General features: G+C 50.3%; 11 protein-coding genes across 11 annotated transcripts; 4 read left to right on the top strand and 7 right to left on the bottom strand.

Moving 5' to 3' along the window:
• Nucleotides 1-284: 284 nt before the first annotated feature.
• Nucleotides 285-3024, top strand: LTR84_012467 (uncharacterized protein; the record flags this gene model as incomplete). The annotated part of the gene is made up of 6 exons (XM_064855987.1): nucleotides 285-457; nucleotides 508-577; nucleotides 639-788; nucleotides 841-1638; nucleotides 1703-1840; nucleotides 1897-3024. 6 exons carry the CDS (start codon nucleotides 285-287, stop codon nucleotides 3022-3024), a joined length of 2457 nt encoding a protein of 818 aa, XP_064707887.1.
• A 1246-nt stretch (nucleotides 3025-4270) lies between these two features.
• SET2 (histone methyltransferase set2) lies at nucleotides 4271-7338 on the top strand (the record flags this gene model as incomplete). Its single annotated transcript, XM_064855986.1, has 3 exons — nucleotides 4271-4790; nucleotides 4839-6436; nucleotides 6502-7338. 3 exons carry the CDS (start codon nucleotides 4271-4273, stop codon nucleotides 7336-7338), a joined length of 2955 nt encoding a protein of 984 aa, XP_064707886.1.
• A 607-nt stretch (nucleotides 7339-7945) lies between these two features.
• LTR84_012465 (uncharacterized protein) lies at nucleotides 7946-9509 on the top strand (the record flags this gene model as incomplete). Its single annotated transcript, XM_064855985.1, has 2 exons — nucleotides 7946-8129; nucleotides 8182-9509. 2 exons carry the CDS (start codon nucleotides 7946-7948, stop codon nucleotides 9507-9509), a joined length of 1512 nt encoding a protein of 503 aa, XP_064707885.1.
• A 163-nt stretch (nucleotides 9510-9672) lies between these two features.
• On the bottom strand, nucleotides 9673-10179 carry LTR84_012464 (uncharacterized protein; the record flags this gene model as incomplete). The annotated part of the gene is made up of 1 exon (XM_064855984.1): nucleotides 9673-10179. The coding sequence occupies one exon, from the start codon at nucleotides 10177-10179 to the stop codon at nucleotides 9673-9675; it is 507 nt and encodes a 168-aa protein (XP_064707884.1).
• A 6-nt stretch (nucleotides 10180-10185) lies between these two features.
• Nucleotides 10186-10748, bottom strand: LTR84_012463 (uncharacterized protein; the record flags this gene model as incomplete). Its single annotated transcript, XM_064855983.1, has 2 exons — nucleotides 10186-10315; nucleotides 10339-10748. 2 exons carry the CDS (start codon nucleotides 10746-10748, stop codon nucleotides 10186-10188), a joined length of 540 nt encoding a protein of 179 aa, XP_064707883.1.
• Nucleotides 10749-11339: 591 nt separating this feature from the next.
• LTR84_012462 (uncharacterized protein) lies at nucleotides 11340-12266 on the bottom strand (the record flags this gene model as incomplete). Its single annotated transcript, XM_064855982.1, has 1 exon — nucleotides 11340-12266. The coding sequence occupies one exon, from the start codon at nucleotides 12264-12266 to the stop codon at nucleotides 11340-11342; it is 927 nt and encodes a 308-aa protein (XP_064707882.1).
• Nucleotides 12267-12947: 681 nt separating this feature from the next.
• LTR84_012461 (uncharacterized protein) lies at nucleotides 12948-14657 on the bottom strand (the record flags this gene model as incomplete). Its single annotated transcript, XM_064855981.1, has 1 exon — nucleotides 12948-14657. One exon carries the CDS (start codon nucleotides 14655-14657, stop codon nucleotides 12948-12950), a length of 1710 nt encoding a protein of 569 aa, XP_064707881.1.
• Nucleotides 14658-15211: 554 nt separating this feature from the next.
• LTR84_012460 (uncharacterized protein) lies at nucleotides 15212-18490 on the bottom strand (the record flags this gene model as incomplete). Its single annotated transcript, XM_064855980.1, has 1 exon — nucleotides 15212-18490. One exon carries the CDS (start codon nucleotides 18488-18490, stop codon nucleotides 15212-15214), a length of 3279 nt encoding a protein of 1092 aa, XP_064707880.1.
• Nucleotides 18491-20033: 1543 nt separating this feature from the next.
• On the bottom strand, nucleotides 20034-20416 carry LTR84_012459 (uncharacterized protein; the record flags this gene model as incomplete). The annotated part of the gene is made up of 3 exons (XM_064855979.1): nucleotides 20034-20222; nucleotides 20273-20353; nucleotides 20414-20416. 3 exons carry the CDS (start codon nucleotides 20414-20416, stop codon nucleotides 20034-20036), a joined length of 273 nt encoding a protein of 90 aa, XP_064707879.1.
• Nucleotides 20417-21088: 672 nt separating this feature from the next.
• Nucleotides 21089-22507, bottom strand: LTR84_012458 (uncharacterized protein; the record flags this gene model as incomplete). The annotated part of the gene is made up of 1 exon (XM_064855978.1): nucleotides 21089-22507. One exon carries the CDS (start codon nucleotides 22505-22507, stop codon nucleotides 21089-21091), a length of 1419 nt encoding a protein of 472 aa, XP_064707878.1.
• An 877-nt stretch (nucleotides 22508-23384) lies between these two features.
• On the top strand, nucleotides 23385-27359 carry LTR84_012457 (uncharacterized protein; the record flags this gene model as incomplete). Its single annotated transcript, XM_064855977.1, has 1 exon — nucleotides 23385-27359. One exon carries the CDS (start codon nucleotides 23385-23387, stop codon nucleotides 27357-27359), a length of 3975 nt encoding a protein of 1324 aa, XP_064707877.1.
• Between the last annotated feature and the right edge of the window lie 239 nt (nucleotides 27360-27598).

The raw sequence follows: 27598 nt of genomic DNA, 5'->3' as shown, positions 1-27598 counted from the left end.
AGACTACAATTGTTCGTCGATCTAATTACATTTCTACCTACAAAACCCGCATTTACACGATCAGGGCTGCCCTATCGCCCTGTGGTGCGGCGCACAGGAAACACTCTAGATCACAAATGCGGAGCGCAGGTGCGGCGGGATTCATATCCTAGCCTCACTACCAACAGGCCTAAAGCTGAAGACTCTGACGTCCCTCGTGTCCCTCCCTCCTTCGAGCCTTTGATCCCATGGACACTCCAGACTTTTGAGCCTCACCAATTCTGGAATTCAATGTCGACTTTGCAATGGACATTGTCGCGTCCCCTACGTCCACGGAGGCGGAAGAAGCTTCAGCTCGCCGCTTTCCACCTATAATCGCTCGGCGACCTGTTGGTGGACGCCCACAATCACATGCTGACTACCCTGCCGCTCCGGACCAACCTTCCACCTTTACAAAACCCCCCGTCGTCAAACACCTGTATGTCTCTCTCGCCAGTCCTCGTCAGTTGACTCGTGCTCATTCTCCAGGTCAACCCCAGAGTACTCCAGTCCGCTTCGTCATCACCGTCGCAGTCCCTCCGCCCCCAAATATGTCAAGGTCCAGCTCCCTGAAACCCACATCTCGTCTATCTCGATGACCCAGCTCTAACTTAGGACAGGAATCACTCAATGCTCGATCTGAGTATGTGACCAGCCATGATGACGGTGTTGCAGAACACCGAATCAATCAATATGTTATCAAACAAGAGATTGGGCGGGGTTCTTTTGGCGCCGTGCATCTCGCAGTTGACCAATTTGGCACTGAATATGTTAGTGTTTCGCACAGCTCATTGTGATTTCCCTGGGTTAATATCAGTTCAGGCCGTCAAAGAGTTCTCAAAAGCACGACTGCGAAAACGTGCCCAATCACATATCCTTCGGAAACCCTTGAATCAGCGCCGACGAGGTGCCCTGCAGGGTTTCAATTCTCCTCTCCATCGGACAACCCCCGAAGAGCAAAGTCAAAAGATCAACTCGATTGATCTTATCAAAGAAGAAATTGCCATCATGAAGAAACTCAATCATCCGAATCTGGTATCACTGATCGAAGTTTTGGATGATCCAACAGAAGACTCCCTCTATATGGTGATGGAAATGTGCAAGAAAGGCGTGGTCATGCGGGTCGGTCTTGAAGAGAGAGCAGATCCATATCCTGACCACGTCTGTCGTTATTGGTTTCGAGACCTAATCTTGGGCATTGAATATCTACACGCTCAAGGTGTGGTTCATCGAGACATCAAACCAGACAACTGTTTAGTCACAGACGATGACGTCCTCAAAGTCGTTGACTTCGGGGTATCAGAAATGTTCTCCAAGGATTCTGAGATGCAGACTGCCAAATCTGCGGGCAGTCCCGCCTTCCTTCCCCCCGAGCTCTGTGTTGCTCGCCATGGTGATGTTTCCGGTCGAGCTGCTGATATATGGTCTATGGGTGTGACCTTGTACTGTCTCAAGTACGGCAAAATCCCCTTTGAAAAGACGGGCATTTTCGAGCTCTACGAAGCAATCAAATCCGATATTCCAGATTTGGAGAGCGAAAACGACCAAGATTTCAGAGACCTGATGACCAGGCTGTTAGAGAAAGATCCTGCGCAACGAATCAAAATGCCAGAGCTGAGAGTAAGATAAGAATTATCCACTATATCCTTGAGTGGTACGAATAGCTGATCATGGCGGGCTCTAGAATCACCCTTGGGTTACGCAGCGAGGTGCAGATAAACTATTGTCAGAAGAAGAAAACACCTCCGATCTTGTCGAGCCGCCTACTGCCATCGAAATGAATGCCGCAATCACCAATAACATAGGTAACTTGATGACTGTGGTAAGAACAGATATTTAATGTTCGTTGAGCGGAGCTATCAGTTGACGAGTTTGCAGATGAAAGCCGTCAACAAATTCAAAGGGCTACTGGACAAGAACAAACCACCACCACTGAAATCGATTCTAGGAGAGGGTGCAGATGCCCATTTCTCTCACCCACCTGCAAGTATACCCCCGCAGGACCACATTTCCCTTCCTCCCAAATCTCACAGCTTTACGTTTGGAGCCGGCGACGCGCAGGTTGATGGTGGGAAAGAGAACCTCCGTCGTGACTTGCAGAAATTACACATTCAACCCGTACCAACATTAAGTATTGATGATACGACAATCGCTGGGCCAGCACGGTCTGCCACTTTCAACAGCGAAACAAGCACCGACTCTGACGATGCCATGTCCAAGTTGCGCAATGTTGCAGACACAGATCTGCTAGATCCTTCAAAGCTACCCCCCTTTCGCTCTAATCAGCGACATGCAGTTACGGTGGATGAGATTGGGAATCGTGGGCACGCCCGCGATCCTTTGGAGGAACAATTATTCCTCTACATCGGACCATCGACATTTTCAGGCACCAGCTCGAATACTGAATATGACAATGGCTTTATGCCTGATGACGACAGTGGCCCTATAGTCAGTGAAAGCCCCGGCGCAGCCGACATGGACATTTACGAGACCGCCTACCGTGACGAGATTGAACGAATCATGGCTCGGGCCAAAGAGCAGAACAAGGAACCGAATGTCTACCTTACACGCCGTGTAGATGCTAAACTGATGTCAATCAGCGGTCTCGCGGGTAAGTGGGCTGCAATGGGCGAAGAAGCAAAGAATCAGTTCAAAGATTATACACAATTCTCGACGCGTAAAGCACGAGTGACTGAAGTCAGTCGAGCACTTCGGCAAGCAGCCCGCGAAGAGTATGAGAAACGAAAACAAGAGCGCCGAGAATGGATTGCCACAGAAAAGATACGACGGGCTGAAGGACAAGACCCAGCCAAAGCAGCACCGTCGCCTCGGCCATCACTGAGTGAAGTAGATTCAGGCAACAGTCTTCCGCTATCACCTGGTGCAAGATCTCCATCAGTCTGGAAAGGTAAGGCTGTAGATAAGGGAAGACAGGCAAAAACATCGATTCGAGGACTCGTGGATACGCTCAAGAGTCGCACCAGATCGAAAGACGAGGAAGGCTAATTTCAGGCATCTGATGAGTCTGGACACGGCCGAGTTCCAGGGAGGGATGCCGGGCAGCTTGGCTTCCGGACCTACCTAATAATCGCGGAGTGCACAGGCGATAGATGCCTGTGGAAGATGGCTCACATCTCCAACTATTGCAGCTTCGGATGGTCACCAGCAACCGTCCTACCAAGGATATATTTTCATGGGAACAATCTTAGTGTTATCTGGGAATTGCTGACGTGGCTGACACGCATTGGTACTGTAGAACAAGCAGCGAGTGCAGTGAGCGAGGCATACCAGCCTAGGTAGCTGTCCCTGAGATGAAACACGGAATCACTGCACCACGGTGAACGCGAGGGGCAAAAATCTACGCGAGGAACGACCTTTGATAATGATGGAAGTTGAATAGAAGCCGATGTGGCATGAAGGGATGGAAGCGTGGATGTCAGAGTACTGGCCTGGAGAGACCAAAAAAGGGAACTTGAAGACGATGGATCTGCACTGAAGCCCGGGTGGTCGTGGTCTTGGCAATTTTGAGCAGGCCATTCACTTTTTGAAGGTGCAGCCAAAGTCAGTCCTTGCCTTCCTCTCACATGTCTCAGCCTGTTCCAGGTCCAGAACTGCAACTGGCAAATTAGAAGAGCCTCTCTTTTCAACCTTGTCCACGCTTTTGCAAGTCGTGCTCTTCTCTTTGCTCAGTCTGTCTTTTGGGAGGTGCGCCATAGGAACAAAGACATACTTTCCTTTTTTTTTTTTGCATATCTGTGCTTTCCAAGTTGCGTGGCGTGGCGGAAAATGAAATGAGGCTGTTGAACCACCAACCTTCACTCTCAACAGTCTGACTAGATCAATCGTCACTTTCGCTCACCATTCAAAATACCAGGTGACTGGAGCGCAGCAGCCTGGAGTGCTAAGAGCGATTATTGCATCTCTTCCGACTTCTTTTTGGCTTTGAGAGAAGTGGGTGCCCCTCGTTTGCCAGCTCGAACGGCAACGTGATAAATCTACTGTGTCATCCACACCATCTCTCACCCAGGGTTTAATTCATCAAAACAGCTGTCATTCTTCAGCTGTCCCATCTCGAGATCAATCGTCAGTCTCTATTTGCAATTGGCTCGTCTTCAGATAATCGGATGGATCCTTGACCCGTGTTCTGATGATCCCCTAAAGCGATCAGGGTTTTCACCGCCTCAGACATACACCCCCATTAGAGCTTCAAGGACTTGTCAACCATCAATTACTGCTTGAAACTGTCATTCCCATGGGTCGCTTGGACAGAATGGCCTCGCCAGAGGGATCTGTAGATGAGCAAATAAATGCCCACATCAAACGAGAAAGCTCGGCGGCAGACGACCAGATCAACAACTCGACTACCGCAGGTGCAGCCCCAATCAAGCACGAAAATTCTGCAAGCCCCTCGCATCACACTGCTCTTACAACTGTCCGACCCAAACCCTCACGGTCCTCATCTACCTCGACCACTTCATCCAAGCATGCCTTAGCTACGGATAAAGACACGTCGAATGCCAAGAAAGCCAATGGTCACACCTCGCCTGTCAAACCCGAGCCCGAAGAGCCCGCAAAGCCTGCAAAGCCCACAAAGACGTCCCGTGCTGCCTCTTCCAAGCTGCCTCCACGCATCGCTCCCCTCTTTACTGATCTACCCGATGTCTATAGCGAAGCGACTGCCACCTTTACCGTTATCGATGCCTGCACCTACCAAAATAAGTACCTTGGTTTTAGTGACCATGCCCTGGATTGTGACTGTTCGGAAGAATGGGGTCAGTTCTCTAATCACGTTGTGCGAAGCCTGTAGCTAATTGATACAGATCCTGTCGGTAAGCGCAACCTTGCCTGTGGCGATGATTCCGACTGCATCAATCGAGCATGTAAGATGGAATGCGCCAACGACTGCGGTTGCGGCACATCGTGTGAAAATCAGAGGTTCTTACGCCGTTTGTACGCCGATGTTTCCGTGATCAAGACCGAGAAGAAAGGATATGGCCTACGTGTTAACACAGATTTGCGGCCACATGACTTCATCTTTGAGTATATCGGTGAAACCATCCCCGAAGCGACCTTCAGGAAGCGTATGGTGCAGTATGATGAGGAAGGGATCAAGCACTTTTATTTCATGTCCCTCAGCAAAGGTGAATTCGTTGATGCTACCAAACGAGGCAACCTGGGCCGATTTTGCAATCACTCCTGCAACCCCAATTGCTATGTCGACAAATGGGTGGTCGGTGACAAGCTGCGTATGGGTATTTTTGCAGAACGTTACATCAAGGCAGGGGAGGAGTTGGTTTTCAACTACAATGTTGACCGCTATGGCGCAAACCCACAGCCATGCTACTGCGGCGAATCCAACTGTACCGGTTTCATCGGAGGCAAAACTCAGACCGAGCGAGGCACCAAGCTCTCAGCTGCAACTATTGAAGCTCTTGGCATTGAGGACGAAGACTCTTGGGATACTGTTGTTCCCAAACGTCCACGCAAGAAGAAGACCGGCGAAGACGATGAAGACTACGTCGATAGTATCGAGGCCAAGTCTCTTGATGTGGCTGGCATCACTAAAGTGATGGCTGCGTTGATGCAATGCAAAGAAAAGTGGATTGCAGTAAAACTACTGCAACGAATACAGCGTTGTGAGGATGATCAAATCTGGCAAGGGGTGGTCAGGTTCCACGGTTACCAAATCTTGAACTCGCAACTCTCTGCATGGAGAGAGGATGAGAACATTATACTTCAAATTCTTGAAATCCTGGACCGATTACCCCGCCTCACCAGGAATAAGATTGTGGACGCCAAAATCGATCAAACTTTGCAGCCACTCGTGGAGCATGCAGATAAGAGAGTGGCCACACAGGCAACCATATTGTTGGAACAGTGGTCAAAACTCGAAGTGGCGTACCGAATACCACGCAAAAAGCGAGAGGCCGCATCAAACGCGACCAGAACAGAAGTGGTCCATTTCGAGAGACGGGACTCTGCTCAACAAAGGAAGAAATCGCGCTCCCGGTCGCGCACACCCCCCCGGGGTCCTGCAGGTGTTGCTGTTCCATCTGGTCCAAGATCATTGCAAAAACCAAACAACTTCCTGGGACCCCGGCCGCCCTTTCATCGAGCACCACCTCCACTTCCTCGAGGTTGGTTTGCGGCTCAAGATCAAGGAAGAACTTATTTTTACTCAGCAGGTGGTCAAACAACATGGGTCCGACCCACGCAACCGGCTGATCAACCTCCACCACAGCCAAAGCAACCTTCGGAACAAGCCGTTCTTAAGAGTATTATCGACAATATTGTCACTTCGAGAGAGAAGGAAACCAAATCATCAACTCCAGAAACTCCAGAAAATCCCAAAGCAAAGAAGGAAGAAAAATGGAGGTCATATGACGAAGAAAAACAGAAGAAGTTATATGAGAATACTGTAAGTTCTCCTCTTGAGGAAACCAATATGATGTTCTGGTTGACTGATAAAATACTTCGTTCTAGCTGTTTCCACACATATCCCACGTCATGAACAAATACAAAAACAAAATTCCTAAGGAGGATCTGAAACGATTTGCCAAAGAAATTGCAAAGAAACTTGTCGCATCAGACTTTAAGGCTGGACGGGTTAAAGATCCCACGAAAATCGACGAGCGCCAGCAGAAGAAAGTCAAAGAATTTTGTAAACAGTTCTTTGACAAGGCTTATCACAAACACAAGAAGCATGAACAAGATAGAGTAGCGAAAAAGGCACATAAAAGTGCGAGGGCGACCGGCGAAACTGTGACTGCGAGCAGCACAGTTGTGTCACCCTTGGGCTCGCCAACTCGAGACGATGAAGGTGAGAATGTTGAAATGTCAGATGCAGAAGACATGGATGCCACAGCTATTCGTCTCTCCGAGTCTCCGTCCTCTGCACAAACCCCGTCCGAGCGCAATGGTACACTAAAACGGAAACGCGAGGGTCAAGAGACTGAAAACATGAGCAGTACTCAAGGTAAGGGGGAACCTGATCCAACTGCATCGCCCGCAAAGCGCATGAATTCAAGCATGGAGATTGACACACCGCCACCACCCCCTCCTCCAGCACCACCCATCGAAACACCACCAGATAGCACACCACGTGACGGATATGTCGATACGGACATTGAAATGCATGCCATGGAATTGCCAGAGGACCAAACAGACATTCATGCCGACACAAATTTTAGGGAAAAGAGTATGGCAGATGTCTTAGCACAAGCCCAACAAGAAGACACGGATGACGATCTGGATATGGACGAGAGCATTGGTGGATTAGAGCATGACTCTATGGATGCGCAGTCGGTATCCATTCGATGATCATTATATGGGAGGATTCATCGGGTTCAACATTTGGGAGATCTGTACATTGGCAGAGGGCCACAGCTGCTGAACACTTTGACTCACAAGCTCTCACTAACGTTCTACTCATATCGCGAAATTGAGAGATGGGCAGCATGAGTTGACTAGGAGATCGCTGTTAATGGGGAGAGATTCAGCATGGCATAAGGTCACCACTGAGCAGCCAGGCGTTGGAACGGATTAGTGGACCAGGCTTAACACATAATTGGGTGTGGAATCTGTGAACGGCTCTTGGACTTTCACCGACAATATCATACCTATGTTTAGCTGCTATCTTTACCTCTACCACCATAGCTTACCTATTGTAATTCTATCATAGCGTGATTGGGAACTTCAATGATACTTACCTAGGTAGCTGTCGTGCATGTGAAGACGTTGATTTGAGAATTCCAAACGGCGAGAACAGCTTACCTAATTGGAGGCATTTGAGCTCTGCCAAGAATTCGTGTTTCGGCGCGTGTAGCGACGCGTCCCCCGTTCCCATAGGATCTCCACTTCAACCGTTCTTTGTAGACTCGATATCAACTTCTTGTTCTACAATTCTCACCAACAACATAAAGCCAAAATGATTCGGTCAGAAGGTCGCTTCGATCAGAAACGGAAAAGAACCGACCACAGGAAAACCCAGTTCGCGACTGCGACATACAAAGACCATGATTATCCCAATAGATTATCCTTCTACGACATCCTACCTACCCAAGAAATCAGCCTTGAAGAGTTTGAGACCTGGGCAATCGACCGCTTGAGAAGTGATACTACAACATACCCCTGACTGTATCCTCGTGTGCTGACTTCCTCCAGTTCTTGCAGAAATCGAATCATGTTCATTCCGCAACAAGTCGCCTCAGGAAACCGCGGCCCATCTCGAGCCACTACTGAAGAAGTATCTCCCACTATCGTCCAATTCGGCTGCCGCAGGGGGCGTTGTGGATGAGCGGCTCAAAAGTGAACGACGAAAGGACCACTATTCCCATTATATCCTACGCCTTGCGTTCTCAGGCACTGAAGACCTACGACGGCGATTCTCACGTGTCGAGACGATGCTTTTCAAGTTGAGATTTCAAGCAGATGATGGAAGAGAGCGAAGAGCCTTCGTGGACAGTCTGAATCTTAATTGGGAACAGGTCCAGGAAGAGGAGAAGAGAGATCTTGGTGAACTGTTACTTTCTGCAACACCTGGCCTGCGCCGACTTGAGGACGAGAATTGGTTCAAGGTGGATTGGACGAGAGTTCCGGAACTCGTCGAACATCGAACCGTGTTGATCAAGAAAGGCAAAGCATACGTCCCGCTACGGGAGCAAACAAGCATGGTATTAACCGAATTCACAAACCGCCTAGAGAAGGGCCTGGAATTGACATCCAGAGCCCTTCCACGACTTGACGAAGATGATCGGTTGTCTCCTATTCTTACGCACCTTTCCAAGAACTTCGCCACCCCCGATGCTGGATTCTCAGAATCGGACTCGTCTCTTGCCGGGGCCCCCATAAACGCTGCCAACATTGATCCTCTCTCACAACACTTCCCACTCTGTATGAAGCATCTTCACACGACATTACGGAAGAACAATCACCTCAAACACTTCGGCAGATTACAGTATACACTGTTCTTGAAAGGTATCGGTCTCACATTAGAAGACTGCTTACTCTTTTGGCGGCAGAGTTTCAAAACCAAAACCGACGATGAATTCAACAAAGAATACCGCTACAACGTCAGACACGTTTATGGCGATGTGGGGGGCGATGCCAACCGACGAGGGAAGGGGTATACACCATACTCATGTCAAAAAATCCTAATGGAACATCCACCTGGAACCGGTGAAGCACACGGGTGCCCATATCGACATTTCAGCGTGGACAATCTGACCAGCATGTTACAGGCAACCGGCGTGCATGATCGAGACGTATTGCGAGGAGTGAAGGAAGATGTGGAGAAGAAGAGGTTCCACATTGCTTGCAATCGTGTCTTTGAATGGGCACACAAGGCCGAAATTAAAAAAGTCAAAGATGAGAACATTTGGGGTCCTGCGGAATTGGATACTATCGTTCACCCAAACACATATTTCAAGCGATCTTATCTGCTCAAAAATCTGGGAAACCAACCGAAGCAGGATATACGGATGGAAGAATGATTATCAGCGTTGCCATAAGATGCAGGGTATTGGGATGGGCGAGCGGTGTTTGGAGTATCATGGAAAGGGTCCTCAACAACGAGAGTATGGTCTGCCGATAACGAGCTCCTTTGTGGACAACAATAATGAAACTGTCACTTCACCTCACTATATTAAGGAACCGTCACCACGACCTTCCGCTGGCTCTGTTGTCTTCCATATACGTGTGTGCCTCGCCCATGTCCTGCAGCTTGAAAGTCTTATCGAGAAAACTTTCGACAGGATAAATGCCCTTCTCAACTTTTTCCAGCACTTCCGCAAGCAGGCCCTCCATGCTTTCCAAGCCATCATCCTCGCTTCCGATCCCAGCATTGGTCATGGTATAGAAGCTCAAATTTCTGGTTGGAGGAATCATGACTGGACTGAAGCCCTCAGCATCCCAGCCCAGATTCAACACTCCCGCAATAATCATGGTTCCAAATCTCGCTGAGAAACCCAGACTTCGTAAGATCTGATTCGGGCCCACAAGCTCCAAGATGACATCGACATCCCTGGGGAATAGCTTTGGAATCTCTGCCTCCAGATCACCCTCCAGCAAGACATGGTCCGCACCGACTTTCTTCAGCTGTGCAGTCTTGTCCTTGTTCCGCGTCGTGGCAACAACAGTTGCACCGCGCTCCTTCGCAAGCATGATCGCCTACACACCCACACTCGAGGATCCACCATGCACCAAGACCGTACTTCCCTCAGGCCTCCGCTCCAACCCGCCCGCGAGCACGATACACCCATACGCAGTGACCATGCTCATGGGCACCGCGGCCACAACGCTCCAATCCAGCCTCCGCTCCACATCCTCCGGCGATGACACAGCGTGAACTCGGCGTAGCTCCCATCATGCGCCTTGCCACCACCGTAGATAAAACCGGCGACGGATTCGCCAATGCGAAACCCAGACTCGGCGCCCGCCTCCTCGACGACGCCGACGAACTCTTCTCCCAGCACCTTCGGCGGGTCGACGTGGTATTCGGCCTGGAAGATGTTGAATTCCGGAAGGGCCGGGGGCAGGTTTGCGCGTGAGCGTAGCTCGGCGCGGTTCAACCCTAGTGCTTTCACGCGCACCAGTGTCCACTCTGAAGACGGGACCGTGGGCCGAGGGTAGGCTGTGGTGTAGCTGAAGCAGGCTGAGGGTGGGGATGCGCCTGGCGAGGTCAGTTCCGCGGCTGCCATCGTGCCGGAGGGGTGGTTGGTCCAGGATGGCATTGTTGAGGTGGATGTTCCTCAATATCACGTCGGCTTTACTGCTCGTTGAGATGTTGATGGATACTAATGCGATACTTGAAAGCTGATTTTTTCATTAGTCGGCGTTACTCGAGACACAGGCTTGGAGTCCAAGTAATCAAGCACTGTCACTCACTCTCGCTGCTATCGATATCGCTGTACCTTTGAATACTGCAATTCCCACGAAGTCTCTTTACCAGATGCACTTCTCATCACTTCTAGTGTAGTGCTCTATGGTGGATACATGATCCTGCCAACACATGCATGAACCATAACCCGCCGCGCGAATACCGGGTGTGATGCATGCATGCATGCCTCTCGCTTAGGAAGGATTTGGAGAAACTGGTGATCTAGTTCATTCAACCGAGCAATTGGTACGCGAACACCTAGATCACTGGGTATTTGGTTACAGAATATGGCTGCGAACTCGCAATTCGAGGAGTCATCAGTGCGCCTGATTCAGAAGTCGGTCGCACGAGGCTGAGATGCCCTGAAGCGTTTTTCTGCTCAGTCCACGTTCCGAACTTTCCTTGTGAACATGAACAGTCTAGACATCGTATGTGCGATTTCAAGCTATGAAACATCCTTCAGCACACTCTCGATAGCCTCATCAAACGACTTGGTCGGCAGATCCAACAGGGTATTCCCAAACTCCTTCCTCTCCTCCCACTGACTTCCCAACAAGACCGTCCCAAAAGTCAACCTCCCAAGCGCACTATTATCACCTCCTCTGACCGTGTTCTTAGCCTCCTCCAACCACTCGTCGTACTTAACATGCTCAACAGTCCACCCGTTGTCCTCCCCACCGGTCTTGGCCTTGACGCGATCCCAGATCTCCTTCTGACTGGTGCGGAAATCCTGGACCAGCAACAACCGATTGCGGGACTGGTCCTCCCTCTCCAAAGCCCTCACGACGGCCAACCCCACCGTATCCAACGTCGTAGCCACCCACTGGACTTCACCACCATCAACGAGCACGACCCTTTTCTGATCCCAGTGGAAATTGAAAAACCCACTCATGACCCCCATCTCGAAGAAGACGTTACACACGATGGCCGTCCACGACAGGCCGTCCTTCTCCTTGCTGACCAGGTAGTCGCGCACGTCGTGCTTGATGCGGAACATGGGCCGTAGCTCGACGAGCCAGTCCGGCAGCTCGTCCAGCCCGAACTCGGTCGGGAAGTAGCGTACCACCTTGGCCGTCACGGCCGCGTCGATGAACCGGTACTGCAGGTGCATCCCCGTCATGGAGATGGCGCTGATCACCGCGTCTTGCCCCGTGAATGCCGCCACGAGCTCCGCCTCCGGGTAGTCGTCGGCGATCTGGTGGATCTTGACGGATTTGGGGAATGTGTTGGTCGATGACGACGACGACGACGATGTCGATTTTCGCGTCAGCACCGTCACTTGGAATTGCGAGCCGGACGCCTCCAGGTGCTTTAGGATCAGGCTGCCCAGGTTGCCGGCCCCGCCGATGACGAGGATCTTGGTGAGTGTCATCTTCGCACCCGGGTATCTTCTTCTCGCTTTCCCTCTGGGCCGTGAATACGCTGGTCGAGAATGTTGTGGGTACGACTTACGATAGATTTGTTGGAGTGTTTGCGGTGGATTTTATGTTCCGCTAGAATATCGAGTTCAGCGCACTTTCGTCACGGAGACGCGTACAGAGAGAAGGCGGGGCACGGTCACAATTTATACGAACCATCTCGGTAGCTAGAGATGATGACATTTGTGCACCGGTCGAAATCATGTATTGTGGTCGTTGACCTGCTTTGCCGGGATTCAGAGTGGTGCAATAGGACCACCCCACCTTGGGGAAATATCTGTACCCCACATCACCTTTTCCGATGCTTGCAGATATGAGTGTCTTGAATAAGGATCTACTGGCTTCTGTGATAGCTCTGCTGCTCGAGGTGGTATGAATACCGGAGCATCTACGGTGAGCTACGGCCCTCATGGATGTAACTTCTCCTTGAAGGATGGAAGTCACGAAACTAGGGAGCAGGGTTCAGGTCATGGACCAGAGATATGGGAAAGATGTGTGTGGCGAAACGGGATTCAAAAATAGCGTTTTGACATAGATTGTTATTGTTCACATGTAAAAGACACGGTCCAGATATAACAGGAAGCGAGATGCGAGAGGCAGATGAATCTATAGAGTCTGTCGGTGGTCAAGTCGAGTTAGCCGTTGATGCTGTCGATCTCCATGAGGTCATCATCGCTGTCATCGTCGATGACAATGGGGTTGTTCCCTGAATTATCGAGATCCATTTCATCCGAATCGTCCAGGATGAGTGGTTTGCCAATGGTACCTTCAACCTCTACCACCTCCTGCTTCGCCTTCTCCTGCTTCGCCTTCTCCCGATTTATCATCTGCTGCTTTAAGCTAAGTTCTTGTGGGATCGCAGGGCCCGCGAGACGCTCTGCAGTCCATTCGGGGTCCAGGCCGAAGATCTCATCCTCATTAGGGTCGTCGTTTGGCCCCCTAGCAAAGCCAGTGATTGAGAAATCCTCTGAAATACGATGTGTGGTCGTATCAGCTGCCTCGGCGGCAAGGAGGAGGTCCTCGAGGCCGATGTTGCGCGACCCAGATTGGGCAAGATGAAGGTTCCTAGTATCATCCTCCTCCATTTCATGCCCATCAGTTGGGAGCCTGGGGTTGCTGAGATGGAATGCCATCTTCTCGACTCCCAAGACACGACCAGTGCTCTCATCGACACGTGCGATTCGCCAAGGCTCTGGCCAGCGCTTTGCTAACTGCAGCAGCTCGACTCTTGAATCAAAGAGCGCGGGACGCTGTGGGTCTTTATGTGCATCTACATACCTGTGGAACAATATCGAATACATCTCGTCGCGTGTATCGTAATCCTCGTCAAAATCTTCGGAGGGGCATGTATCATCAACATTCCAGAGCGCCAGTCGCACGTCCGCATCAGGATCCCCGTCAGCGCTTAGTTTCGCTATTCTCTTGACCTCGACGGCAAGAGGCTCCAGGTCGCTATATCGTGTGGTTTTGGCCGCATCGAAAAATTCGGCAATGTCCTTTAGTCTCCATTCGCACTCGTAAAGCTCCTCAGACCACTCGCGTGCCTCCATAGAAGCTTCGCGTGCATCAGCTGGGTCTATATATGTAGTATCGATACCATACATAAGATGCACGAGCCCGGTCCAGACATTGGCGATGTCGCTACTCATAGCCTCCAGATCTGGATTGTATATTGATTGTGGGCTGTTGTCCCAGGCATGACGGTTTGGAAGTTCAAGGTCCTTGAGCTTCCGAACCTTCAATGAAGCGTCCAAGCCATGAGCTGTAGTCTCCTCCCAAATGGCCGGGTTGATAGGTCTCACATGGCCCAGATCGCCAGTGTAAAAATTCGGCAGTTTGGATCCATCCTCGTAATGAAGCCAGACGTTGTTCATGTGGTTATCAAGCTTTGTAAGGCCGCCTTGAGAATGGTGCAGAAATAGCAGAGTCTGAAGGCGTTGATCCAGTAAGCGCCATAGGAGAACTTCTGGCATGTGCCGGTCTTTTTGTAGCTCGAAGTAGCAGCTCATTTCCCACAGAGTCCCTCCGTTGCAAAATTTGGAGTACATCACTGTGGATTTTAGCCTCTCGTGATCTTTATGATATATATTCAAGACATTGTAGTCCTGTGAGAAGTTCAGTGATGGAATCAGAGGGTGGTGACGCTGGAACTGTACCTCAGGGATTTTCGAATCGACATTTTCTCGATCAGTTGGATGGGTGTTCTTTCTTACCTGTAAACTTCCGTCAGCGATTGAACGTGTGAGTGTAACATCGCCTTCTCTACCTGGGGCGAGTCTTCGCACGTAGAGATGACCTGTGTGCTCCGGAAAGAAGATCCCGTACTTGTATGCGGTTGTCGCCATTTTTGTATATGATGATTCCTTCGTAATTAAGCTTGTGTATCAAGGTTAGTTCTGGTTGAGAGATATTAGATGCTGCGTTGATTGTTATCAAACAAAGGTTTCTGATTGTTTTCGAGAATAAGATTGCACTGATATGATGCCAAATTGTGCGAAGAGAGACAGAGTTGAGAACTTAAATATCCCATGCTCGGTGGTCTTCCAAGACAGTCAAGGTCGTGTGGAACAATGATTTATCGCCTGGGAAGCCCTATAAGACTAGAGCCAGTCTCAAAGATAAAGACAGAACGCACAAGAAACATTGAACTTTGGAAAAGCAAGACAAAGATCAAGAATGAAATGTAGTGCACAAAAAGGTGGCATGGAGAACAATGAAGACCTTCTCCCAACTCAGCCTTCTGAGCCAAGACATTGTAATACCTGTTATCTAGTATGGTCAGATTGCACCACCCCTCAACACTTGTGGCCTACCCCATCCGAGGAGCCCTGTCAGCTTTTGGTCTTGGTTTCGTGGGCTCATTTGCTCTACATATTGTGCTGCCGAAACATGCGTCCGGCTACCGGTTGTCCTCAGCATTGTCTTGAAGTAAATCAAAATCAGGATCAAAAGGAACCTGTATATGGTCATGCGGGATGGCATCGTGATTCTCGCCGAGGGTAAGGCCTGGAGTCCGACCTTTCTTTTTCTTTTTCTTGGTATTGCTTACTACGTGACTTAATTCCTCATCCGCCAGCTGAAAGTCCATTCCATCGGCGGATGTACCAGCCATCGCGATCTTGGTTTCACGATAGATGACTGAGGAACTAGCTTCCGTAGGGGCATAAGGGATTCGAATGGTTGACTGTTCCATAAGCCCAAGATCGGTACCGAACACCCATCTGTCCTCCATAGCAATGTTATTCATATGCTCCTGGCTTTGGAGCTTCGGTTGGGTCATGGGTGCAAGGACAGATATTGTGACTCGAACGTCCGAGTGAAAGGGCTGATAAGGCGCATTCGTTTCGATTTCGGCAGAAGCCAATGGATGTGGCATTCTCTGGTTGGTGTCCTTGTTAGTTCGGGCTCTCCAGAAGCCTGAGAGGTGCGGTTCATTGGCATCTGCATCATCGTCCTGCAGTCCCATACCCTGGTTGGCTTCTACAGATAGACCGTCCGCCATTAGATCACTGGTGCGGGGAAATTTGGTGGCCACTGCCTTGCGAGCATCGAAGACTGAAACTGTGTCCCGGTGACGATTTTCTCTTGGTTTGGTCATTCGAACATAATAGACCTTAATGGCTCCCGTGTCAAGAACTGAAAGAACAGGCTTTGCATCGCGTCGTTGCCACAGCAGCGTGCCGGGTCGAGCGCTGGCCTTCAAATGAAGCCTACTTTGATTTGCATGCCTGATCGAGGTGACTGTTTCTGAAGCTGCTCCCAGGGACTTACTAAGCCCGGCTGCAACAGCGCGTCCGCTTTTGATACCGGTTGTGGATGCGAGTCCGATCCCAGTGGCACCAATGCCAGAAATTCCTCCGCCCATGCTAGGGGCCCTTCCACGTAGGTTAGCCAGCATTGGTTGGGTACGTCCGGCAATGCTCATGGCCGAGGCAAAGAAGCCCGCAGGCGGTAGGGGTTCTGGTTCTTGTTTGTTGATCTGTGATGGGTCAACGGGCACAGAAGCCGGTCTATGTTTCTTGGCTCGTGGTGGAGGCCATTGGAAAGCTGTAGCAGGGAGATCGAAAATATGTACGGTTTTGTTCTTTGTAAGAAGTGCAAATCGGTGCCCAGTACATCCATCCCAGGCAATATCGATGATTGTGGAAGGGCTTAGTCGCTCGTAGCGTGCAATCTGTCGCACGCGTCCACTTTCAACAACGTCAGAAACTGGTTGAGAAGTCTTGACGTGTTTGATTTGCATAAGATCCCAGATATACTGGATATCACCTTTGCGATTCGCAGTCATGAGTCCGAGAGCAGTTGGCAGAAATGACAGGAAACTACATCCCCCTGGTGGCTGGAATGTGATCATTGGTGTGAAATCAACATTCTTCCGCCCTTGGGCATCTTGGAGAAGCTTCAGGTCGAGGATAGTAACGATTTCAGGTTCATTGGTGATGATCCGGGTATCTCCAGCATGAGTCGGTGGGAATTGGCCCAAGCCTAGGGGTGGAGAATGGATGGGTGGACTCGAAGAGCTGGATGCGGGCTGGCCTGGACTAGACGAGTCCTTTCTCCAATAACTTTGCCAGGTCTGCATTCCTTTTTCACTGATCCATTTTGCGCTTCTGACAGCTTCCTGGGCGAAACCTTTGGCGACTTTACTCAAAAAAGTATCAGCATCAGGTGAGTCAACTTCACAATTGAGCAGGGGTCGCGATGGGGCGGTTCCGGCACTGATATGCGAGTTCTTATTATGAAGCACTAAATCACCCAGGAGTGCTCCTACCGATGGTCGGGAAGGAGTGCTTGCAGGACAGTAGGCAAGCCAGCGTCCACTCAAGCTGACAATAGGAAGGTCGTCCATCTCAGGACCGCGACCGATATCAGCAGGCGAGACATCGGCATCTGGACCACGATTGTGGGAGGAGTCTCTCCGCTGAACCTGGGGTTGGATGGTTGTCCAATACTTGCCTAGACATTCAAAGACAGCCGAATCTCTGGCTCGTCGAACGGTGAAAATGAAAAGCTCACCACTGACACCGGAAGTAATGGTGACAAAATTGCCGCTTGCATCGACTGTCAGGTTGGCGGCAACGGCAGTTGCAGAATGACCTCCTGGATGAACGGACATCTGCGAGGGTACTCTCAGGAGTTCGACTACCTGCGAGGCTCTGGATAGAGAATACACTACGACCCTGGTTTCATGAAGCCCGTCCGCTGTCACGGCGGAATATGCTCGATCACGCGGTCGTGGATTATCCTTTTCAGGTTCAGCAATTCCATGGACAGTAAGTGCAATCAATGGACGGTAATCGGCGAAGGGATCATGTCCAGAAGTCCATGTGAGGAACTTGGCATCGACGATGGTGCCTTGGATACCGTGCAGAGCACCCATCTGTTCTAGCCTATCACCATTGTAGCTGAGTACTGTTAAGCCTCCTTCCAAGGCCAGCAAAGCAGCATCCCGCGCCTCCAAACGATTTCCAGGGACCGGACAGAGCCTGAGGACGACAGGATCCTGCAGTCTTAGCTGAGCAGTGGCACTCTGAAGACCAAGGTCAACATCGTGCGCCGCATAGAAATGTTTCTGAGGCAGGTGTGGGAGAGCTGGAGGAGAGCCGTATGCCCCAGTACTATAACTGTAGGGAGAGGTGGATATCCGTGGATTGGAAGGCAGTGGGGGGACACCGCTGCCATAGCTAACGGGTCTCGCTTTCCTCAGAGGAGGAGAGACGGGAGGACTCCTGAGATTCAGATGGCCTCGGGTGCTAAAACCAGGTTCAATGGTTGGCGAGCCAGCAATATTCAGGCCTGGGATAGGATCAACGGGAGGACTCCTGCCATAAGAATTGGCTCTGCTCCAAACATCAATGGGAGGGGTGGCTTCGTCCGAGACCTTTTGGGAGGAGTTCAGATCATTCAGAGCATCTAAGCTGGAGTTCTTGTTGTTGTTGGGAAAGCCACGCAGCTGGTTGAGGATGGAGGGATTCTGGTTACCCATCTGGTCGGCAGATTGGAAGTTATCTTCATTGTCAGGTTTGGACAAGGATTGTTTGGCAGCATTCTTTGTCTTCCGCTTCCCAGCTCTTGAGGAGGGGTCTTGGTCGGCCACTATTATTGACTGCAGATTGGAACTGAGTGGTGAGGAGTCTGGTTTCTTGTGGTCGGAGGGCGACTTGCTGTAAGCTGGCATTCAAATTATGCGGGCAAGTTGACTGCAAATAAGAGAAGGATTCAGCAGATCAGTGGCGGAACCAAGTAGGAAAGAAGTGAAAGGCCCCTGTCCTGGGGTTGCTACAGTCTGATGTGGTGGTGGTGGAGGTGATGGTGGTGATGGTGGCTTCAGGGAGAGGCGCGGGGTTGATGGAGTAAGTCGACGTTCGTGGAGCCTGAAGGACGCGTGCAGTTGGAGATCTATTGAGCGATCAACAGGTGGCAGTGATGGTTGGCCAGTATACAATCGTGAATCGCCAGCCTGATCATCGGTCTGTAGCGTAGTATCTCCAACAAGGAAAGCGGTATCAGTCAGTAGTTGATTCGAAAGGCCTGTGGGAGAGATGGCAGCAGTTTGCAGTTTATGTACTTGGGTATGGATAATGAGTAAATTGGAGAGGACGATGGGGGGGATGGCTCGGGGTGTCGGTGGTCGGAGAGAACAGGCACGACAACTAAGAGAACCAAAGGCCTGTGGTTGGACAGAAGAGTGCCCCCCTTGCCCCTCAACTCTGGGAGTCGCGCTGCCAACTTGAACCTGGCAGATAGCCCGAGGCGCCCAGTCTTTAGGCGGTCGCTGTCCGTATCTGGGCTCCCTCTGTTTGTCTTGTCACTAACGTTATCTCCAGCCCCTCCCAGCTATTATTGAGTCACGCTGAACGCGGAACTGCAGTGCAGTGCAGGTGCACATGACAGCCTTACCCAGCTCGTTCCCCGCGCCTCGCACCCTCCCCCTTGTTGTTGCTTTCTTCAAGTTCATGTTCTGTTCGCAGCTGCATCGACCAGATGTCACCGGTGGGCGTTCCAACAAGTGCCGTGTCCTCGCTACTCCGTTCACTTGACCACCTAATGAGAGAACTGCCTCTGCGACTTCCAAGGTTTGTTCCCTTCTACGGCAGGTTTGGTGCAATGTACCAATACATGACTCAGAACATCTCAAAGCACTACAGTATTCAAGCCAGGTGTAGATTGCTTCTAGCACGCCTCTCTCTTGTTTGCCATTATGAACTTTGACTAGCCTCTGATTTGACTCACCAAGCAAGCCCCTCGACTTACTGCATCACCAGGCAAGGAATACAAGTGTTCTCGAACATTCCAGCAGTCAATCGTCCTGTGAATCTGCCTGCCGAACACTGCAAGCAGTCCCTGCGCCAGAACCCCACCGTCAGGTGTTGCACATAGTCGGTGGTAACGTGCCATTCACAACCGACAATATGCAACTCGCGCACAGTCAATTCGCCACGTCGAGCGGATTAATCTTTCAGACATCTGCTCAATCTTATACGATTATCCCGGTGTCATGCATGCTTCGTCACGTTCATCCTGGATTCTTCCTGAATATCGACTGCATCGTTCCTTGGTGCGCAGAGTTGTCCTTGTCGAGATCTAAGCTGAAATGCCTCCACTCTGCTAAATGCAATGCAGGTTGAAGATATAGTCCTTTGGCACAAGACCGTACAACGTCGCTGTTGCCTGACGATACACCGCACCGCTCCCTGTCGCGTTGAAATCCTGCCGCGCTTCTATTTCGTCTTCTTGGCCGCGGCCGCCCTGGCTTTTGCCGCCTTCTTCTTATTACTCTTGATCATAACGAGTGCCAGGAATGTGCCGACCACCGATGAGCCGAGAAGTGTAAGAATCACTGGTATTCGAATTGCCCACACACGATGAGGAAATAGACTTTGCAGTGGGTGGTCATCGTCGACGAATGGCTGCACGCGTGGTCAGAATCTCCTTGCAGCGGCCTCGGGAGGTTCCATACCATCAGAAGAGTCCATAGAGTGTAGTATAAGAAGACTGTAGTGGCTGCTACCAGCATAGCCATGCCAACGATTTTATCCAGCTGTGCCAATGAGTTAGCATCTGGAACAACAATATTTATTGCGGAGTCATAATGCTGTACCATTTTGAAGAACAATGAAGACTTCACAATCAATCTTCTCGTTGGAGAATTGTAGAGCAAGAGATTATTTTGTACACTCGTCGCGACCGTGAACAAGTTGAATTGGACACGAATCCCAAATGGCATGTCAACCGCAACTCGCGCTCCTTCCTAAACTGTTCCTGCCAGGTGGACTAATCCGCAATAAGATAGGCGCCTTGGCATATAATTCTGACCTCTATCCGCTAGAGCTGCCTTGTGTTCAAGAACTCTTCCCTTTCATGGCGAATATACGCCTCTGTGAATAGACACTGGTAGCACCTTTATCGCAAGACCGGCCCAGTGTCTGATGTTTCCTGCTTGATGTCTTCTTTTTACTAGAATTGAGCCTTGTTCAATTGCTCAGATTTCTCGCTCCGGATGTCAAACATCTCGACACGACAACTGAATCACCCAAGTTTGCCCGGAACCCCACTCATTCTCTTCTTCGGACAATCTTGAACCTGATTCCTTTGGACTCTGGAGGTGGCAAACCTATCACACAATCTCGCGCTACGTCTACATCCCTCTCTCTAACCACATCATCATCGAGTTCGAGTTCGAATCTTCTTAACACGCAGGCCGTGGCCAAGTGCATTTGTACGTATGCAAGACTGTACACTATCAGCATGGCTTTTCACAGATGGAGATGTATCCCTACTTTGAACCAATGCAGGCCCTGCTGCCTCTGGAGAATGGGGCATAGTACTTCTCTAGGTGGATAGTTGTCCCAGAACCCTGGAGCCATCTCTCGGGTCGAAACTCGTTCGGCTCATACCAGATTTCCTTATCCGCGTGCAATGTGCAAATGCTCATGCTTACGGGGGTTCCCGGCGGGATTGCCCAGTCATGGTAGTAAAGATACTCATCTGGTTCTTGAAATGCGAGTCTCTCAGTAAACAGGCTGCCGATCCGGAGGCTTTCTTTGAGACATGCCTTGAAAACAGGAAGTCTTTCGATCTCGGATGAGCCTGCCAATTTGTTGGGGTCAGGCATGATCTGATCAAGCTCCTCTCTGACCTTGATCAACCATTCTCGATTGGCATGCAAGTGGTAAGCAAGGTTAGAAAGTGCGACGCCAGTCGTCACTCCGCCGGCAAACACCATGCCATACGCCTCTTCGGTAAGTCTCCATTTTGTCTTATCCTCTGGTGGAAGAACCCGACTGTCGAGGATGTCATGAAAAATGGTTCGGCGCTCTTTTTCTACACACTCAACATCAACATCTCCAGTTGAGCTTGTAAGTCCACCATCTTTCACTCCAGCCTTTTCCCGCTCTTCGAATATTGCATCTATCTTGCTTCGAACAGTATCTTTCATAATCAAAAGCTGCTCAACGTCTGGAAAGATGTAACGAAGAAGCCACTTGGGAAGATTCTCCCGCTTTCGGACTATCCAGCCCCAGCTACGGAGAAAAGGGCTGTTGGAGAACATGTCTCTGAAGAATGCTTGCCACTCAGGGGAAAAATTGGGATCTGAAAGACACCCATAACGTTCTCCAAAACAATAATCGGTGATGACGTCCAAGGTTAATGCTCCAAACGCATCGGTTGCGTGAAGCACGCGCCTCTCAGTCATGCATTTTTCAATCCCAGCAGAGAGTAACTCTACCTTTTCAATGATGGAAGGCTCCAGTTGCACTACCGACCGTTTGGAAAAGAACCTGGTGAGTGCTCCCTTGCGGTGCTTATGTCTGGTCCGATCTCTAGTCAATTGGATAAGGCCACTGGCATCACCGCCTTCCACGGCCTCTCGATTGTACTTGTCTCGTCGGCCTCCAGCGAATAATACGTCGAACCATTCCGGGTCTGTGACGTCTAGTTCGTCGGGCGCCCGGCGGATGATGGGCCCATATTGCTCATGAAGCTTTTCAATGTTCCAACTATTTCGCCCATGGTATGGACCCGCAAACCAGTCCTGCCATATTTCGTACCAATATGTAGCAGCAGCTAGCTTGGGACCTGGGAAATGTCGAAGAGGGTGGAAATAAAGCCGATATACAATCAGGTAAATTCCATGACACAGCCAGTATGCCAACGAAAGAAGCACAAAGATCCAGAAAAGCCCGATATTCATCGTGGGCACCGAAGATTCTCCCACAAGGTACACTAATCGGAATGTTCAGACTCACTGAAGATTCAGACGGGAGTTGGATGTGTTCATCATCCAAGAAGTCAAACAAAGAGCATTTGCACTCGCTGCTCATGGCACCATACCAACCTCTCTGGGATGCACCATTACGTTAATAATCTGGCCCTTTTCAGGCCCGGCCACTTTTACCAACATGAACATACACCTGCTCCCAGATTCAGGCTGATGTGTTCATACACTCCGCTGACTGCTATTGTGGACTACAGAATTCACGACGTCTTACTTGCAAGCCAGGCCGGCGACTGTCTCATGCCGAAGATCTTCCAGGATTTCTCGGCGGACGTTACCCAGCTACTATGCTACGATTACCTACGGGTCCACTGACTTCGGCACCGCTTCAAAACAGGAAGGCCAATTGCCCCACCACAAAACCCTGAGTTCAGTACACCTGACCCAAACACCTTGAAATGACAGTCATCATGCCGTTCGTATTGTTTCGTACGAATTCAGTATCTTTCCGAAACTCGATGTTTAGCCTGTATCGACCTCATACCTTCGAACTCCACTCTCGAGGAATGCACCACGTTGCTCTTTCGCGATGTCGTGCTCCGAAGTGCCTTCTCTAAAAGAGCAATACGGTGCATTATCTGCCGCTATCCGAATGGACACTGGCACATAGCTGCAGTAGGATGCAATCTCAGACAGAGGTGACAGCGATTCAGTCTGGCGATCCGGTGCATCACTGCTCATAGGAAAATCACATACCCAAATACGATATGAGGAGCTTGGCGAGTTAATGGTGTCCCCCTTCATGATATGGTTTCGACGCTCAACAGGGCAGGGGAAAACACAATCGAGAAAGATGAAGCCTGATCACACTCAATCACAAATGCAACCCATTGACGTCGATGACGTTGAGTCTGCTGAGACCCATCAAGAGCCTGTCCTGGTTTCATCCGAGAGGCAGGAAGAATCTGAATCTGGAAAGCCGTCGAAAAACTCCAAAGACTCGAGTTGGAAAGTCTACTTGCGAGTATGGGGTTACGCTACATCCATTGATCATGCAATTCGAATATGTGGTATCATCGCTGCACTTGCCAACGGTGCTGCATTGCCACTGATGACACTGGTGTTTGGTGATATGGTTGACAAGTTCAATGCTTGGGGAACTGGAGAAGTCACACCTGATGATCTAATGAAAGCCATCTCCCGGAATTCATTATGGTTTACGTATCTCTTCATTGCTATTCTGGCACTCTCCTTCCTCATGAATAGTTGTTTTCGCCTGACTGCAATACGTTCGACAAAAGCTTTGCGACGAGATTTTGTGCAATCTCTCATTAGGCAGGATGTCACCTACTTTGATTCTTGCTTGCCGGGGACCGTCGCGACCCTGATATCTAACAATGCCGATCTCATTGAAAATGGACTGGGCGAAAGGGTTGGACTTGCCTTCGAAGGGGTGGGCCAGCTTCTTGTATCTTTCATTGTTGCTTTTGCACGGCAGTGGAAGTTGACTTTTGTTGTTGCTACCATGTTGCCATTGACTATTCTAATCATTGGCGTGGCGATAACGTTAATGACGAAAGTCGATGTCAAAGTGCTCGACGTCTACAGCAAAGCAGGCGGCATCGCTGAGGAAGGTCTATCGACGATGCCCATCATAACTGCTTTCGGAGCTTCGAACAAACTCCAAGTAAAGTATGATGATATTCTTCAAGTCGCCAAGAATCTCGGAGCGAAGAAAGGCCCCATCATGGGAGTTCAAATGAGTGCTCAATGGTCAGTGACATTTGTTGCCTACGCCATAGCCTGGTTCTATGGTGTGCAACTTGTTGCCCGAGGAGAGGTCTCAACTGGTGGTCGTGTCATTACCGTGCTCACCTCGGTTCTGATAGGTATCATATCATTGACTCTCATAGTCCCAGCGATAGGAGAAGTTGCAAAGGCCTCCGCGGCTGCTCAAGGTCTGTTCGAAGTCATTGACAGGAAATCGGAAATTGACCCTCTTGATCCCCGTGGAGAAAAGCCAACCACAGTGCTGGGCCAGCTGAGGCTGGATAACGTCTCGTTCGCATACCCTTCGCGCCCATCTGTCAAAGTTATTGATAACCTGACCCTTGATTTCGAGGCTGGCAAGACCACGGCAGTCGTAGGTCCATCTGGAAGTGGTAAATCAACCATTGTTGCTTTAATATCTCGCTGGTTCGATCCCTCCCAAGGATCTGTCCTTCTTGATGGTAAAAATATCAAAGACTTGAACATACAATGGCTCCGCAGCCAAGCAGGATTTGTCCAGCAGGAATCTGTCCTTTTCAATGACACCATACTACACAACATCTCTCATGGCCTTTTTGGAACTCCAGCTGATGATGCATCAGACCAGGAGAAGTTCAACCTAGTGAAGGATGCTTGTAAACAAGCATTCGCAAATGATTTCGTGGAAGAGCTCCCAGAGAAATTCAACACCTTCGTTGGGGATCGAGGGAATCTCCTGAGTGGTGGCCAAAAGCAGAGAATTGCTATCGCACGAAGCATAATTCGTGATCCTCATATTTTACTGCTTGACGAAGCAACATCAGCACTAGACCCCACAGCCGAGGCCATCGTTCAAGAAGCCATAAACAACGTGGCCAAAGCTCGGACCACCATCATGATTACCCACAAGGTTTCCACCGTTCAAAAAGCCGACAAGATCATCGTGCTTAGCAAAGGCCGACTGATGGAGCAAGGAACGCATCAACAACTCCTAGCGAAGAAAGGTGTTTACTATGAACTAGTCGCTGCTCAGACACTAGAAAAGCAACAAGAAGTCGAGGATGCACTGGACCTTCCCGAGGTTGTTGAGACTTCCTCGCTGTCGTCCTATAGCTTCAAGGAAACTAAAAAAGAAGTCACGGAGGTCAGTGGAACAAGGATTCAGGCTGTAGACAGCACAGCAAAAGTGAAGCGTTGGAGAAGCTTTACCCTCTTGATGAAGCAACAACGGCACCTCTGGCCTCTTTTCTTAGGAGGGCTTATAGGCTCCATTGGATCCGGCAGTGTCTTCCCAGTGCAGGCGACAATCTTCAGCAGAGCCATTCTCATCTTTCAATTTGATTTACCCGACGAAAAGCACCGCCTGGAGAGTAGAGGTAACTTCTGGGGTTTGATGTTCCTTGCACTAGCTCTAGGAGTGCTCGTCTTCTATGCTGCTCTTGGGACTTTCTTTACAACCCTTGCGTTTCAAGTGTCCAGTTTCTATCGCAGTAAGTATTTTTGTGCAATGATTGGTCAAGATATCGGCTATTTCGAGCAAAATTCACCCAGTGCCAGCATAAGTCGTCTTTCAACGGACCCACAGCGAGTCCAAGACTTGATTTCACCGAATCTCGGCTTCATTTTGTTGAGCCTCGTCAATGTCTTTGCTTCGTGTACTCTTGCATTGGCTGTTGGCTGGAAAATTGCCGTCGTTGCCATTTTCGGCTGCTTGCCACCGCTCTTTTTTGCCGGCTTCGTTCGTATGCGCATCGACCTGACCAGTCAAGAACGCTTGACAAAGATATATCTGGAAAGCGCTCGTTTCGCTGCTGAGGCTGTTGCATCAATCAGAACTGTCTCAAGCTTGACACTTGAGATGAAGGTTGTGGCAAAGTACAACGAGTTGCTGGACACTCGGTCAACTCAGTCCCTTGTGCAGACGACCATTAGCAATACTCTCTTCGCAGTCACCGAAAGTCTATACCTCGCTATTCTGGCCCTGGTGTTCTGGTGGGGCGGCAAACTCTTGTCCCAGAGAGAATATGATGTACAACAATTTTTCATGGTATTCATTGCTGTCATCTTTGGTGGACAAGCTGCCGGATTTATGTTTGGCTCGACGCTGCAAACTACGAAGGCGCTGAACGCGACAAGAGACATCATGAGCTTGTTGCAGTCACGCCCCCCTATCAACACAGCGAAAAGCGTCGTTCACCATACAGGCACCTCCACAGAAGAGCAGTCACCTCCCATTGCCAACAGCAACATAGCAGTTGAATTCCGCGACGTCAATTTTAGCTATCCCAGCCGCCCTTCCTTCCCAGTCCTGCAGAACCTCAACCTTACCATCCACAAAGGTGAATCAATAGGCATCGCCGGCGCTTCCGGCAGCGGCAAATCGACCCTCATCGCGTTGATCGAGCGATTCTACGACGCCGGATCTGGCTCCATCCTCATCAACGACATCTCCATCAAAGACCTAGACGTACATTCCCACCGCGCAAGAACAGGACTCGTGTCCCAAGAAACAACACTCTACCAAGGAACCATTCAGGAGAACATCCTCCTGGGAATCCCCACCTCCCAACTCCCCACCATCTCAGAAGAGCACATCGTCCAGGCCTGCCGCGACGCCAACATCCACGACTTCATCCAGTCCCTCCCAGAAGGCTACGCCACACAGGTCGGCACGCGAGGCGTGTCCCTCTCGGGCGGCCAGCGACAACGTCTCGCCATCGCACGTGCCCTGATCCGCAACCCGACACTACTCCTCCTGGACGAGGCCACCAGTGCACTGGACAGTGAGAATGAGCGGCTCGTGCAGCAGGCCATCGAGGCCATTGCCTTCAGGCACAGTCGCGATGGGGATGTCCCCGACGACGACGGATCAGGTGAAGTAGGCCGCCGCGCGACAGGGAAACGAACCACCATCGCCGTGGCGCACCGTCTGAGCACTATCCAGCGATGCGACAGGATTTTCGTGCTGGCGCGCGGCACCGTCGTTGAGCACGGCACCCATGCCGAGTTGTATGCTCGCCGCGGCAGGTACTATCGCATGGTCCTGGCGCAGAGCTTGGATCGTGAAGTAGAGGTCTGAGATTGACTTGTGACGCTGAGACTATGGTGGTTGGTGAGCTGGTGATATTGGGTCTGTTGGTTGGTGTATTAAAGGCTGAGATTTCTAGGCAAGACAGTTAAAGTTGGGCAGATTGGCCTCATGTTGTGGAGCACCAGATAAATTTCAAAAGTTTATTCTAGATATTTACCAGCATAGACAAACGTCCGCGTGGCACACAAATCTCAAGGTACGAGTAGCATTTCAAGTTTTGACTGAGC

Source organism: Exophiala bonariae (assembly GCF_035927105.1).
Source record: "Exophiala bonariae strain CCFEE 5792 chromosome Unknown scaffold_8, whole genome shotgun sequence".
Lineage (NCBI taxonomy): Eukaryota > Fungi > Ascomycota > Eurotiomycetes > Chaetothyriales > Herpotrichiellaceae > Exophiala > Exophiala bonariae.
Note: the sequence above shows the minus strand (reverse complement) of the source record. Positions and strands in the feature narration are given on the sequence as shown.